The sequence below is a fragment of the Lipotes vexillifer genome, unplaced genomic scaffold (assembly GCF_000442215.2).
Source record: "Lipotes vexillifer unplaced genomic scaffold, Lipotes_vexillifer_v1.1 scaffold1271, whole genome shotgun sequence".
Lineage (NCBI taxonomy): Eukaryota > Metazoa > Chordata > Mammalia > Artiodactyla > Lipotidae > Lipotes > Lipotes vexillifer.
In genome coordinates, this window is record NW_006778557.1 from 249,902 (window position 1) to 266,509 (window position 16,608).

General features: G+C 34.5%; 1 protein-coding gene across 1 annotated transcript in view; it reads right to left on the reverse strand.

The window, feature by feature from the left end:
• Positions 1-16,608, reverse strand: part of DNAJC13 (DnaJ heat shock protein family (Hsp40) member C13) — a 130,812-nt gene that overhangs the window by 77,690 nt on the left and 36,514 nt on the right. Inside the window, exons 3-16 of the mRNA XM_007451693.1 lie at positions 15,265-15,340; positions 14,321-14,470; positions 13,557-13,598; positions 10,676-10,876; positions 8,193-8,399; positions 8,006-8,101; positions 7,548-7,639; positions 6,067-6,233; positions 5,879-5,958; positions 5,627-5,796; positions 5,077-5,176; positions 2,755-2,862; positions 1,888-2,043; positions 1,084-1,140 (exon numbers count right to left, since the gene is read on the reverse strand). Of these exons, the coding sequence (XP_007451755.1) occupies positions 1,084-1,140; positions 1,888-2,043; positions 2,755-2,862; positions 5,077-5,176; positions 5,627-5,796; positions 5,879-5,958; positions 6,067-6,233; positions 7,548-7,639; positions 8,006-8,101; positions 8,193-8,399; positions 10,676-10,876; positions 13,557-13,598; positions 14,321-14,470; positions 15,265-15,340 (1,702 nt within the window). The remainder of the gene's footprint in view (positions 1-1,083; positions 1,141-1,887; positions 2,044-2,754; positions 2,863-5,076; positions 5,177-5,626; positions 5,797-5,878; positions 5,959-6,066; positions 6,234-7,547; positions 7,640-8,005; positions 8,102-8,192; positions 8,400-10,675; positions 10,877-13,556; positions 13,599-14,320; positions 14,471-15,264; positions 15,341-16,608) is intronic.

The window sequence follows — 16,608 nt, forward strand, 5'->3', positions numbered from 1 at the left end:
AGTCACTGGCTACGAAACTGATACATGTGGCTTGCACTGAAGTCAGAGTTGGTTTTTTGGTTATACCTGCCACTCATTAAATATTTCTGAACGAATGGCAATATATTAGTGGATCAAGGTCAGGAAGATACTTTTGTATGGTCTCACGGTCCTAACTGTTCTTGGTTACTTCAAGCTCTATAAGTGAGAGATGTGGTACTTACTTTGGAAGCTAATATTGAGCATAGAACCCATTAGCTGGAGGGGGAAAATTAGCCTTTAGCTGCATGTATACACTAAAAATACAAATAAGCTTTGATGTTCCAATCAATCTAATGTCTATATATAATTTTTTTAATAGCTGCTTATGAGTATACTAATTCTGTGCTTATTATTTAGCTACTTGTTATATTTATGAGCTATAATGGCAGAATTTTTTGATAAAAGGAGCAAATACTCTTACATTTTAACCAAATTATTACTAAGACAACAGAAGAATACAAGAATTCAAAAGCCATTAGACTGATATTGTAAATATCCAGTATGTAAGTTCACATCCATAGCCCCATCTCATCTTCCAAAAAACATATAAGGCTAAAGCAACTGTCCTGGAGAAGCAATAGCTCACGTCCACCAATAGTATGTCCTGATCTCTAGAGCTTAATTACATATGCAGGTTAACATGAGGAACTTTTTGTTACCATACTTATTTGATACTACTTGGCTACAAACTAACTCCATTAACAGATTTCCATATAAACTCAGTACCTAAAGTTTCAACAGCATCACCACCACCATCCCCAAAAAAAGAGGAAGAGAGAAAAAATGCTAACTTTTCTTTTAAAGTAAACCAAACAAATAATGGAGGACCAGAAAGATTCATTTGCTCTAAATCCACTTACTTAAGAACTTTAAATTCTCAGTTTATTATTGAGGACTGTTTCTGCAACTAGTTTAAAACTAATCTAAGGATTTAAAATTACTTTTCTTACCCAGAAAAACTGCATATTTTCCATAAAAGACTGAAAGGTAATTTTGTCAGCCCAAGTTAAAATAGCCAATCAACATTCAAGTAAGCTTAACATTTCAAAATTGTTCTCTCACCTCTATTATTGCCTTCATAACCAATCCAGCTCCCTTTATAATTGCCATGGAAGGATGCTTCAAAATAGGGAGAAAAAAGTATCATAGAATAAAAGAATCTTATCCCAACATATTTAGCTGTTGCTCTTAAGAGGGATACACAATTTTATGCAAGGTATGAAAGCCGTAAAATTAGTAAAGGCTACTAAAGTACAAAGTCAGTTCACAGTTTGGTTTAAAAATGTTAGGTATTCTTTCAATATAGCTTCACACATCCTTAAAACAAAGAGTTTATAGTAGTAGAAAACATTTGGCACTTATTTGAATATATATTCTACTTACTGGAATGATATCAAATAACTATGGTATTAAAATAATAGAAATCAACATTTATAATATAAACATAAAATACAAATATCATATACACACATGTACATAATAAATATTATGGCATTATATGAAATAAATATTTTCAATTGCTTACCAACAGCCCTGGTAAAGCTCATCTTATTATTTGGAAATTTTGTAGGGAACTACAAAAAACTACAAAAGGGAACTTTGGGTCTACCACAGAAAAAAATGAGTTTTTCACTACTTCTAAGATGGAAAAGATGGGCAACAGTGTCAAATAGCGGTCAAAGGCTATCAACAGAGCTCTATGTGAAACACAAATTCATGGAATTAAATGTCCTAAAATGATACTGTACTTAGGCTATATTTATTTATATTACCACAGAAGCATACATGTACTATTTTAAAAACAAACTGACCCAAAAAGTGGTTCTCTCACATTAGTTGTGATCTGATAAACGTATAAGCTCTCACCTGAAAGAGTTTAAAAAGTGTTCTTCCATTGGATGCTACCATCTCCAAGAGCATATCAAACTGCTGCCCTTCTGTTGTCTCACTATATGGAGCACAGAGGGCAAAAGTAAGGAAGTCCAAGAGTGAACTAATAACTAGGGCACCAGTCCCATGATCCTGAAACAAAGTAACATATTGCCTTGGCTTAGTACAGAGAGCTTCACTTAAAACATAGCAGTAATGGGTTTCTTTCTGTTATTCTATATGTTAGAAGTAAACATTTAATTTCCCTACATGAGTTTCAAAGTACTCTTAACTTGAGTACTACTGGAAGCAGTACTTGTTTTACTAATGTATCAAATCCACAGTGCTTACTGTATCTTAAAGGGAAAATAATTAAAATTCTGTCAAATTTCTAGAGAACAACCAAGACTCCTCAAACATATATAACTAAGGTTAATGTGTATTTATATAATAAGCAATCTTTGACAACACTTGCAAAACTCTGGCAATTTGTTCATATTCCTTCTAGATGTTATATACTGCCCATCTCCAAAACTGTTACTAATGACTGAGGAACAAAGATTTGGCTTAGTTTTTTTTTAAGCAACTTATTTCATAATGACATTTTTAAAGACAGAGAAAAAAAGCAAAAATCTGTGATATAACTGTAAAAATTTAAAGGCTTTGCAACTTATCCTTTCCAGATAAATGGATATAGTCCTAAAACAGATTATTTTATTATTAAAGTCCAAGTTAAACCAATACTGACCAAAAGTTGAGGGCTACAATTTAAAAACAAAACAAAAAACTGTCCATGCTGTACTTACACAGTACCTTTCAATATGTATGGTATCTCTCATTAAGACAAATTTAATTATAACTTACCACATGGGAATTAAATTTCTCCAGCAAGTTTTCCAGAAACTTCTTTGAAGAGAGAAGAGAAGCTTTGTTCAGCTGTTCTTGTCTTAAGTCATAGTCATCATGCATGGGCTATTGATTAAAAACAGTGATAATTCATAAGCAGTGGCATCACACAAAAGTCATTTATAAAGAGTACTCATTGAACACTGAAAGAACTAAAAACCATAGCCTTTAAAATTTAAGGCAGAAAGGAATCTCGTGATAAGAGGGCAGAAGTGATCATTTCTCCTGGGTCTGATGAGACTTCGTGGATGATCTGCCTAACAAGTAACTGTAGATAGTACTGCACAAGGTAATTTTGAGAGAAAAAGTCACAGATCTCCTTCTTAAAAAGCAAATGACATCCATTCTTCCTCCCCCAATTTTGTAATATAAATTTGAAATGATAAAACTTAGCATTTAAAAGTAAGTACTGAGCAGCTCCCTCGCTGCGATCTATTCAAAGTCAGCCCTGGACACAAGGGTTTGTAAAAAAAAAAAAAAAAAAAAAAAAAAAAAAAAAAAAAAAAAAAAAGTACTAAAATTAGCAGTAAATACTTCCTGTCTCAAGATGATTGTCTTTTGACTGCTGAAATAAACTAAGAGCATAAAAAGGATTCCAGCATGACAGTTAAGAGTAAAGATCAAATCCTAATTCTGCTACTGACTATAACCAAGCTTAGATACAGTTAAAATTATTTTAACTCTCTTAGTTTCATTTTCCTCAGCTATAAAGTGGGAATAACAGTACTTACCTCACTGGACTATTATGAAGTTCAAATGAGATAATTCATGTAAAATACACAGCAAACACCTAATTTTTAATGAGGTCTCAATGTGTTTACTTCACACTACTGTTATTTTATGTTCTAGCTATTCCACTAATTCTTTTTTATTATTATTACTTTTTAAATATTAATTAATTTATGTATTTGGCTGCATCAGGTCATAGTTACAGCATGCGGGATCTTAGCTGCAGCATGCGGGGTCTTAGTTGCAGCATGCGGGATCTTCGTTGCTGCATGCAGGGTCTTCATTACGGCATGCGGGATCTTTGGTTGCGGCATACGAACTCTTAGTTGCGGCGTGGGGGATCTAGTTCCCTGACCAGGGATCAACCCCAGACCCCCTGAATTGGGAGCACGGAGTCTTAACCACTGGATCACCAGAGAAGTCCCTCACTAATTCTTTAATGGAATTATTTGTAGTAAAGATAATAAAATCCACTTTGGGGAATAAATGCAAGGTTTTAAACAAGTGATTACTTATGTTTACTGTATACCACTAAGTCTGCCTAAAAACACTTAATATAAGGAATAAAGTCTCATATACTCTACACAAAATTGAGATAAATCAGAAACTTGAAAGTTATATTGAACAGCTGCTTTCCCCCCCAACAAGCTGTCAGCAAGTTAGATTTTTACCTCTCAAACAGCTTTCAAATGTGCCTTCTTTAGCCCATCCTACCTCAGCATCTCATGTCTTACATGATAATTTGCTCTACCCACCTCTTAACTTGACCTCTAATCTACACTCCACATACCATCCATGAGCTTTCTAAAATTCAAACATGGTATGTTATCACTCCTGTTGAAAAATCCTTCAGTTGTTCCTTACTAAAGCATACAAATCTTGCTTCTCTCTCTGATACATGTGGCATCTTCCCGGACTGGGGCACGAACCCGTGTCCCCTGCATCGGCAGGTGGACTCTCAACCACTGCGTCACCAGGGAAGGCTTTTTACGGCTGTCTCTGCATACATATCTAGCTATAACTCCTAATCCCATGTGCCCCCATACATACGTTATGATCCAGTCATATTCAATTATTTGCTGCTTCCCAAATATGCTTCTGCACATGCTATTCCTTCTTCCCAGGAAAGTCTTCTCACAGCTAGAAAATACCTGCCTGCCTTTCAAAATTCAGATCAAGGTAATGTCTTCCAGAAAGACTGGCTTAGAATCTTTTATCTTCTCCTCATCACAAAACCAAAATTAAGTGCTGCTTTTTATGGATCCCATGGCTGCTACTACTTTATATTGTATATATATGCCTACCTTACAAACTTAGCAATTTCAAGGAAGTAACTTTGCCTTAACATCTTTGTATTTCTAGTACATAGCATGGTGCCTAGTTTTTGCTAAACAAATGTTTATTTGAATAAGTAGATTGCTATGAGAACAAGTTAGGAAATACAGAAACACTGAATTTAATTGGTACAATGAAAATCTGGATTTGTGGAAGTTTAAACCACCAGTCAACTTAAACAAAATCAGTTTACTTAAGAAAAACACTAGTACTTACACACATGAGGGCACAGAGCATATCAACGGCTGCGTGGATTACTCCATTGTTGCTCCTCTTGAGTGCTTTTACTACCTTCACTCCTAGACGCTCCCGAAACCTTGTAGAACAAAACAAACAGCATATAGTAGCAATGCCTGAGCATTATTCTATTATTTTATTATTAAAATATAACATAAATCATCTTAAGTTTCTATTGCATAACTATAGCAATTACATATTCTGAATCCCATCTCTGGAACATATCAGTTATAATAATTTTTTTCTTTCAAGGGGAAGATTTTTTTTAAGGTTAATTAAAACTAAAAGGCATAAAATTTCCCATTCAAATTCACTAAAACAGAGTCAGTAATATCACGGGTGAATGGATAAATAAGTCAGAAATATCATTTCCATTCACCTTCCTTTTTTATTTCTCATGAATAGAAACTACTATATCACCATATTAAAAGGTATCATGTTTTACTCAGATATAAAGAGGTAAATGGTTGATTATTTGCTATTTTGAGTTGTTCAAATTCTCTGAAGAAAAAAAATTAAGGCAACTTACTTTGGAAGCTGAGTAAAGGCTAGAAAACCAGCTTTGGAAGCCACAAGCCTCCTCACAGCCTGGAACTGACTCTCAAGTTCTGCATTGGAAGCAACAACATCCCCCTCTTGGGACAATAATGCCGTTATGGCATTATTGATCAGTTTTTCTTTGTTTTCTGAGAAGAGACCCTAGGTAAGGAAGAATAGTTCAAAGAAGTTTCCATACCAAAAGTTAATGACAATGAACATATTATGATACAATTTATCTTACATCCTGTGTTACTGCATGGAGAACTCCACTATATGAAATATTAGCGTTGAACCTGAATACAGCATCTGCAAAGTTGCCATCTGTAAGGAGATGAAATGTTCAAAAAGATTTAGAGATCTGCATTATATTTCTTAAATTATTGTTAAGTAGATGGATGGAAATGCAATTACGTTTAAATCAATACTTACTTGGAGGTGTAGCCAAGAATCTGAGATGAAGGCTCTCTACTTCTTCATCGACTGGCATGCTGAGTAACCCCCATCGTTGACCTTTATGAGTTGATGTCATTTTTACACAAACATCTCTGTTACCAGAGGCTCTTACTCCATCCAGCAAACTTGCTAGTAAGGAATCTCTAAGCAAGGTTAAAAATAAAAAGGTTTTAGGATTGATAATTTAGGAAAATTTTGATTTAGAAGGAAGCATAGGCCCTTTAGCAGGTTACCTGCTCAGGGGGGCACTTTGGGTACAAGGGAAGCTAAAAAAAACAGTGGCATTAGGAGAGAACCTGACATTCCAATACTAGCTCTTCAGTTTGCTGTTACATACCATGTATGAGTTACTAAAGGAATGGATCATTAACGTTTTCCTCTTGTTTTTTAATTTTAAGATTATTTTTAACAGTTTTGCTGAGGTATAACTTACAAATCACAAAATTCATTCAACTAAATCGTACAGTCTGGTAATTTTTAGTAAATTTGTACAGTTGTGCAATCATTATCACAAACCAGTTTTTGTACTTCCATCACCCCAAGGCAACCATTTATCTCCTTCTGTCTCTACAGTTTTACTTTTTCAAGAAACTTCATCAAGAGAATGAAAAGACAAGGCACGTTTGGGAGAAAATATTTACAAAAGACATATCTGATAAAGGACTATTACCCAAAATATACAAAGAACTCTTAAAATTCAACAATAAGAAAAACAATCCAATTAAAAAATGATCCAAAGTCCTTAACAGAGACCTCACCAAAGAAGATATACAGACAGCAAATAAACACATGAATAGGTGCTCTACATCATATGACATCAGGAAAATGCTAATTAAAACAAGATACCACAACACAGTATTAGAATGGCCAAAATCTGGAACACTGACACCACCAAATGCTGATGAGGATGTGGAACAACAGGAACTCTCATTCACTGCTGGTTGGAATGCAAAATGGTTGGAATGCCACTTTTGGAAGACAGTTTGGCAGTTCTTACAAAACTCAACATCCTCTTACCCTATGATCCAGTGATTACATTCCTTTGAATTCACCTAAAGGAGTTTAAAACTTACATCCACACAAAACCTGCACACAATTAAAGCTGATTTACAATGCTGTGTTAGTTTCATTGAGTATATTTATATTAAAGTAACTTGCTGCCATTATCCAAACAATTTAAGAATGAAAGTGAAAGGTGCTATTTTTAAATACTTTAAAAGTGTAAGTTTCAGAAATACACTTTATTTTTCATCTTTCATTTAAAATCAAGTCACCATTTTTATACTCTTTAGAAACTTGGAAACTAAATGAAGGACATTTTACATACGCAACAAAATAGAGCTGCCTTTTCCTAAGTTACATAATTTTAATGTAACTTATGTAATGAAGCACTTTAATGAAGCACTTTGCCTTGCACATACTAGGATCTTAAAAGCTAGATGAATTTAAAAAAATACCTCTCTGTTGAAGAGTATTTCCGTATTTGGCCTTTTATAAATTCAATGGTAAAAAGTTGTGGGTTTTCTGAGTCACAAACCAATGCAAATACCTAAGGAAATAAAACACAAGTTCCACGAAAGACGTTTAGTTTTACAGTATTTCATTAGAAAAATTACACATCATTTAGCTGACAGAAGTCAATATTTAAAGATGTAACTTGTTTATAATATCAGACTTTAAGAGCCACTTAAGTCTCATTCAAATTTTCACTCAATACCAAATAAAACGTTTTCATTGTATACTTGGAAAATAAATTTTGCAATATTCATTGTTCTAAGATCAGTAAATACAATGAAGAAAACAGATTCTTCCTGTTTCCTATTCTTTAGGCATTAAAAAATATTAAAATAGAAAAAATTATTCTAATTTATCAATAAGGAGAAATCTCATTTAAGCTAATATTGCTGAAACTTACTTCTCCTAAGGGCTTCAATGTTGCAATATTATAGGTTGCTGGATCACGTTCCACTAAACATGTTTCTGTAAGTGCTAGAATTCTTTTTATAGGTTCCTTCAAACAAAATTGATACATATTAAAAAATTACTGAAGAAAAATATCAAAATCAGATGAACAAATTTTTACTTTTAACATATGGGCTTACCGAATGTCTAGGTGATATTTTTTGGACTACAAACTCTGCCAAAGATGTGATGGATTCATCAGTGCTGTATTTCCCAAAGCGAAGATTCAAATATTGCTCAAATTCTAAAGGTTCTTTTCTGATCCTCAATGAAATACCTATATAGTTGCCAGCATGATCTATTGCACTTTTAATAATTTCTTCTCTTTGTTCTGATGCAAATAAATGCTGCACAAATTTTGAAATTTAAAAAGTCAGGGTTGAAATAACTAAAATGTGACCATAATGAAATCAACTCATAGGAAAGTGACTGAAGGAGCACTTCTAGCAAAAAAAGGTAGATCTTATCAGAAGTAAATAAGCAGTGTGTTGTGGCTGAAATACTATTATTAAATTAAAATCACAAAGCCTGAGATAGAGAGCCTGACAAAATAATCACTGAATGGAAATTATCTCCTAACTTTTCAAAGTCTGGTTCTCATCACCACGTGGAAAACAGCGCTCTGGGGCTTCCAAAAGAGGCCCCAGGGACCCCAGCTAAGTCCAGTCAGGGCGTGGGTACTATGTGGACAGGATTCCCAGTTTCAACTAAGGTAGCTCTGACTTCATCTTTTTATGTAGTGGACTTTCTTGCAAGATTACCTTGAAGAATGTTTAAATGTTTACAAGTCATTGGCCTATGAATATTACAAACCAACTTCCAGAGTGTATTACAAAGGTTAAGGATATATTGCTACTTGCATTTGGTACCTGGAGGCCAGAAATGTTTAATATCTCGTGAAGGGCAAGGCAGGAGAATCCCACACAAGAAAGACCTGTCCTGCCCAGAATGCCACTAACTACTCTGCTAAGAAACACTAGATCAGATCATGTTTTAAAACCTGATTTTATTCCCAGCAGCGTATCTAGTCACTATGGACGCAGAAGGTACCAGATGAAGGTTTGCTGAATGGATCTGTCATGGTCTCATATTTGTAGTGAATGTCTCATTTTAGCTAGTGTCTTTTAAAAGGCAGACAGTATGCTTAGAAAGTGGATGATTAAAATTTAAAAGTGCTTGATGCCATCAAGCAATAAAAAATGTTGGCAATTCTTATCCTTAATGTTTACCTTATGCATTGTAAGGCTTGGTGAATTACTGTGATTCTGTTAAGGTCTGTGAGGCCATATTCCTGTAATTAGGTATGTTTTCCACCAAGGTGTTAATCATTATAAATTTCCACCACCCAGGGAAGAGAAAGACCTTTGGACAGCACTATGACAGCAGGCTTTAGGCTGCTTTAGGGTGGGAGAAGGAACTAATTTTCTCTTTGGGCCTTCACCTTTTGGGTCTAGACTCAGAGGTAACAAAATATCTACATGTACATTCCTAGATGAGGGACACTAGGATGGTACCCATCATCTGGGTAAGCAGTGAAATCTAGGATGAGTAAAGGCCTGTAACTCTGAAGAGTTAACATATTTTGTAAATCAGATTGTTCATCCCATCCACCATTTTTTTTTTTTTGCGGTACGCGGGCCTCTCACTGTTGTGGCCTCTCCCGTTGCGGAGCACAGGCTCAGCGGCCATGGCTCATGGGCCCAGCTGCTCCGCGGCATGTGGGATCTTCCCGGACCGGAGCACGAACCCGTGTCCCCTGCATAGGCAGGTAGACTCTCAAGCACTGCGCCACCAGGGAAGCCCCACCATTCTTTTTACTTCCCTTTTGCTACCCTCTAGCCTCTTGTATATCCAAAAGACTTGCCCTGGCTCTGTTACCCAGGGATGGATAATTTATCTAAGAACACTAAATCTTGGAGTAGTGTTCTCAGGACATTAAGGTAGCTACGGGAATTAAAATTCACGAGAAAGGATTCTTGAGAGTAAGTTCAGCTGAGCCTCTCCATGTGGACCCTCTTAATGCTCATCTTTGGGATGTGGGGTTTAATTAAGACAGGACGTTTCGTATAAAAAAAGATGATCATCTTCTATAGCTCAGCTTCTACTGCCAACATACAGGGCATTCTGCCGTACCCCAAAACTTACATATAATTCAGAATTTCAAGACAAAAACATGCAATAAATTCCAAATTTGAAGTTTCAATGAATATTCAGATTTCAGTTTACAAATAACTGGGCGAAGGAAAGAAGACTATAAAAAAAAAAGATTTTAAAATACCTTTTCAAAGAAAGCTTAGAAACCTTCAGGTAAGACATTAATAGTAATGAAAATAAAACTGTAACTACCATTTATTGAATATTAAGCCACACACTGTGCTAAGCATTTTACATAAATTATCTGATTCGATCCAAAAACCAAAAACCTATTAACATACCTATTACTCTCCTCATTTTATAGAGCTGCAAATTGGGATTCAAGCTCAGGTCTCTTTGATACCAAAGCTTGCACTCATAATACACATCATACTTCCTCCCTGAGGACTCAGGAAATTTCAAAATTAACTCTGCTGTCCTTCAAATGGTCATGTCCCTTTTAAAATGGTTTTTTAAAAACACTACTTACCAATCTACTAAATCCTCCATAAAGTATACAAAACCCTCCTTGATAATCAGAGAGATCTACAAAGCCTTCAATATTTCTATAGTCATAGGAACAGAGGACTCTGTTGGTTGCAGGATTAATTTGGTCAAAGCCTCCTGGTGTTACTTCCAAAATGACAGGTTTTCTTATATCACTCCAGTGATGCTTATAGCAGTTATATCTCTAGAGAGAAAGATAATAATACTTTTAGATTATATTTAAGTTTACCATAAAACACAGTTACATTTAACTTATCAGCCACTGCTGAAACAACCAAAAATTATAAATATGTAGAGCTACTATGCAAATTGTTAAAATCATTTTTATTTTAGACATTTGGAGGTTTATGTTTATTCAATTAAGAATGTTCATGCTAACTGAAGACAGTATGTCCTTTTACAATTAACAAAGGTTTGGGTTACAATATTTTGTGAAACAATTTTAAGTCACCTTTATGCAAATCTATAAAAAAATTTTTTTAGGGAAATCCTAAATAGAAATGTTATTCTTCAAGAGTTCTATTGGAGAAAAGATTTTAACTTTTGTTGATGGATTTTTAAAAATTAGATTATAGTTGCTTTACAATGTTGTGTTAGTTTCTGCTGTACAACGACGTGAATCAGCTATATTTATACATATATCCCCTCCCTCTTGGATCTCCCCCCCACCCCATCCCACCCATCTAGGTCATCACAGAGCACTGAGCTGAGAGGTCCCTATGCTTCTTTTAACCAAGTTAGATACAGAAAAGAGCTAAGTCACATTTCAGGGCTATTACAGTATTCAATTTAAACACCGTAGGCTTTTCTAATCACACCATTGGAAACTCATCTTTAGAAATTTGATCTAATTAGCACGTAAAATTCCATGTAGAGAACATTCCTTTGTAAATTAAAGTACCTAGTATCAGAAATAATTACAATGGTCAACATCCATTTACCACCCAGTTTTACTCTTAAAAAGAAAAAAATGTTTAATTGAGGCTGCTAACTAAAATGATGTGCATAGAATAATTTAAAATAAAGACAAAATGAGGCAAAGAGAAAATAAGGATAACAAAATGTCAGACGTGTAATGAACATTCCCTTGTCTACCCAAAAAGACCACAAAGTTTTCTACCCATCAATATGAAAAGGAATGCATGGTCAGTTACATAATTCTCAAGGTAAAAATAAACTGGTTGCTGCTCAAGAGTACAACTATTTCTAATACTAAAATAAGAGAAAAATTCTCTTGCAGGTGTTCAGAAAAGAGAGTAAGGCATTAGATAATAAACACCTCCGCTAATACCCCAACATTAAACCCAGCAATGAGGTTCATAGGATCATACCACATCAATCCCCTCAGCATTACTGATCTATGGCATCATGCACATTATGGTTTCATAAAAGGAATTCTGCTGAAAGACAAAAAGGCCTGCATTAACCCAAGAATATATTTAGAGCCTTGATTATGAACTAAAGGATGCAGCAGTGCCACACCTTTCCAGCAGAAGTGGGGGTAGAAGGGAGGCCACAAAAAGTGGTGCTTTTCCCAACTATGCTGGTTTACATGCCCCACAGCCCACTCGCACAGGATATTCTCCATTCCTCCAGCTGATAATCAACTGTCAAGTAAAGAGATTTGCCAAGGGAAACAAATCATTGTCCTTCAGGACTGTGGAGGTCAAGACAGTCTTGAGAGACCTTGATTTAGAGTATATCCAGGGGCAATAAGAGGCCTGAGGCCAAATTCAACTTATGTAAAATTGCTGTCCTTCAGGCAATCTTCTAGGGATACTGTTTTCACCACAAAATTTTGAAAAGTATTAAGTTGTTGAAGTTAACGGATATAAAAGGAAGCTTATAAACAAAATCTCTAAGTATGCTTCTGGAAGCAGTTGTTTTCCAAACAGATGAGATATACAGAAAACTCACCCACTAACATAAAATAACTAAAATAAGCATACCAAATTATGATTTATATAAATCTGATTGTGCCTCATCATGTATAAGAAACAAGCAGCTCACCAAATGCCATTAAGCTATTTTAAATGGCTCCTGGGCAACCAGTCAATTGCTTGAGTTGAGATCAGTAAGGTTTCTGGGATACTAAAACAAGAATAGAACATCTATATACAGGATGAGGGCTTTTAAAAAAAACAGGGGAACAGTGCTGCCAGCATATGAGAGTTCAGATCCTGCCTTCTGCCAGAAGCTAGCGTTCTGGACAGTGCTGTGAGTTTACACATTACTCTACGTCCCCCCTATTTCAAGGGAGTGAAAAAAGTATCAACACCCATTTACTGTCCCCAGAAGACTCTGATTTAGTTTAAATGCTGCTGTAACATGACTAGAGAAGGCCTGGAAAAGTTAAATTCTAACGAGTAACCATGACTTCCTGAAAGCTGTCAGTGCACCATGCAAAGCTTCATTATTGGACAGATCCAGTGCAAGAACATGTAATAAGACAGTTTCAATACATAAACATTCTTAAAACTTTAATACTTCTGAAATAGGAATCTCCTACACCAAACAACTATTGCATGGTCTAACAAGTATTATCAGCAGCGTGAAGCTTCTCTTGCTGTTTAGAATACTGAATAAAGACTTCGTAAATGAAGCATTGTTTTTAATGCTGAGTTCCAGCTGACGATTTTTTCCCAACTATCAGCAGTAACAGTCATAAGTCTAATTATTCATATTTGAGTTTCCTGTTAAATTGCACTCATCTCTCTATCACATGATATCAGGAGACATTAAAGTTGTTTCAGTTTTTTCCCCTTTAAGTTTGCCATAAAGGGAACACACAGTTCATGGAAGGATTTCTAAAGCACAACATTTGAAAAAATAAAGATAGATATTAATAAATGTTAAATACTTGCCTTTCCTGTGATTTTTCCTTCTGAAAAATCAGTTCTAAATCTCTGAAAGAGAAGATATAAGCATAGTTTATAACCACAAATTGGTAAGAAAGACTCACATTTCAATTCAGTACTTTCTATCCAAAGTTAAAATCCCAACTTGGCAACCCTGATATTAAAAAATGTTATTAGGGACATCCCTGGTGGCGCAGTGGTTAAGAATGTGCCTGCCAATGCAGGGGACACAGGTTCGAGCCTTGGTCCAGGATGAGCCCACATGCAGCAGAGCAACTAAGCCCGTGTGCCACAACTACTGAAGCCCATGCGCCTAGAGCCCGTGTTCCGCAACAAGAGAAGCCACCGCACCGCAGCGAAGAGTAGCCCCCACTCGCCGCAACTAGAGAAAGCCTGTGTGCAGCAACAAAGACCCAATGCAGCCAAAATAAATAAATAAATCTATTACAAAAAATATTAAAGTTATAGTTTAAGGATATTCAATAAAGTGTGAAATTTTACTGAAAAACAGGATAGATTAATTAAACGTAAAACCGCTTTGCTCTGTATAACGTATTTAAAAAGACAAAAACTATCAAATATAAAGGATTAACCAGCCTGTCAGTAAGAAAAAAGTGAAAGTTTCACAGTGTCGAGTTAAGGGTCAATAAGAAAAAAATAAGCACAGTGGGAACAGGGACTCAGAACATTAATATTTGTAGTTTAATGTAACTGTTTCATTAAGAAAAAGAAGAGAGAAACTTAGTTTATTAACATGAAATGGTTCTTACCAATGCTTCTGTAAGAAGTTCTGTTCTGTGCTCTGTAGAAAATTTTAATGTTTCTGACTTTTTTCCACTGCCTTTACGAAATGTGAGGTTGAACTCTGTTCCTTGTCCTTTTCCAACAGGGCTGATGCTGCAAATGTCTCCATAAGGCCACTAACAAAAAGAAAGGAATTCTTTCAACTTGTGCTATACTATGGGGAAATGCAACACTTATTTTTACTACTTTAATTTCACAATCACTGACTAAATGAGAAAATTTTACAAAACAGTACTGAGGTCTAGAAACGGTTTTGTCTTACAGTTAAAACAAACTTTTAAAAGTTTTCAGTCATGAGAGACAATAAAGAAGTCCTATCCGTTTTCCAGCTTCAATGACTGATGACATTAATCCAAAACAATTAAAATACATAGATGTGAAAAGAACTGGGGAATAGCATTTTATGATTACCTACAAATGTGTTAAAAACTGCAACAAAAAGAAGAATCTGTAAAACATACCTAATTTAGAATTAAAATAAACTAGAATATATTTATGTTTACTTATCCATATTCACATTAGTCTTGCCTTTATAGACAGTAACCTTACTTTCATTACAAGTATTTTCCAACCACTGCACTTGTGACTTATGTATGCCTGTATTACAGTAACAAGGCTGCCTTTAAAATTATAAAGAATTTACAAATTTTACATTAAAAAGACTGCTGTAATCAATAGTAACATATTAAAATGTTATAGCCCTTAGAGCCTAGAAATAAGCACACACATGCCCCCTTTATTTATGTTTGGTCCTGAGCACTTAGCATTATATAAGCATATTAATCTTTTTCAGATTTGACACTTCTACCCTAAAGTACTGATTTCAGACAGGGAGTCATGGGTCAGGTTTTAACCTGGCTTTTAAAATTCAAATGGAGTTCAAACACCTAATAGCTTCTAACATAATTACCTGATTTGTTACTTCTAGAGTATTGGGATTATATGTAGTAATCGCATGGGTTCCAACTGAAAAGACACGCTTATACCTACAAAGGAAGTACTTAAGTTTAGTGTTAAAAGAAGAAACATTTTATAACAAAATACATATAACACAAAAGGAACATTTCAATAAATAAATAGAAATGTGTTAACTGATTAATGTGACTAAATATATCTTCGTTTTATATTCTCACATTTTTAATGTTCTGAAATGCTACTGGTATTAAGACCCACCCATCACTCATTTTACTGTGAAACAATAAGATCCTTAAGTAGTACAGTAAAACCTATGCAAGCAATCTTGTGCTGTTAGTATACATGAAGTTAGCAAATCACTGCCAGAGGATGCCAAAAGATTCTAAATGGGAAAATTTTATTTAAAAAAAAAAAGACACTGTACACTACTAACTGTTTCAAAATATCCTTTCGACAAGAACATGATGCAAATGAAGGAAAAGCTATGGCCTACAACTGGTCTGTCACACTCCTATTCTGGAATCTAGATAATTTCTATTTAAGCAACTACCTATTACATTTAAGTTGCAATTTTATAGAAGTAGGAAGGCTACATCACAGACAAGCAATTTTCACTTCTCACTTCACTTCCTTCACTTAAAGCAACATATCTGAAGGAGAAAAACCATTTGGGTATCAGTAATCCTTTAGAAGAGAGAGCAATTCATAATGATGAAAGTGGAAACTGAATTAGAAAATTTTATTTAAAACTGAAGAATTAGCTCTTTGGAAATAAAATAATAAAATAGGTCTAAGAAAATACAAAAACAAAATTAGGAATGAAAGAATTTATAACCATAGACACAGAAGAAAAAAAATGATGTGTGTAAGTCTATGCTGATAAATTTGAAAATTAAGAATAAATCAACCCCTATATAGAAGAATTTAAGAAAGCTGCAAACAATTACACCCTACAAAAGTACCAAGGCTCAAACAAGGAGATGAAATCTTAAAGGAACAGGTAAATCCTATGATTGTTCAGGAAACAGACTAAGGACAGCTTCTCAATTCTTTCAGTGATACTAAAATCTGGTAAGTCAATACAAAAAAGAAAAAAAAATACACCAATCTATTTTTAAATAAATACTATCAATACGAACCAAATGGCATATTAAAATAGTAATACACCATGACTAAAGATAGTCATTTTAGAAAAACAGGTGAATATCAGAAAAATGTATTAATTGATAATATTTATTGAAATATCTATTTGTATTTTAATAAGAGATTTTTAAATGATCAAAAATGTATGTTAAACACAATCAGATGCCCTTTTTTTTTTTTTTTTTTTTTGCGGTAA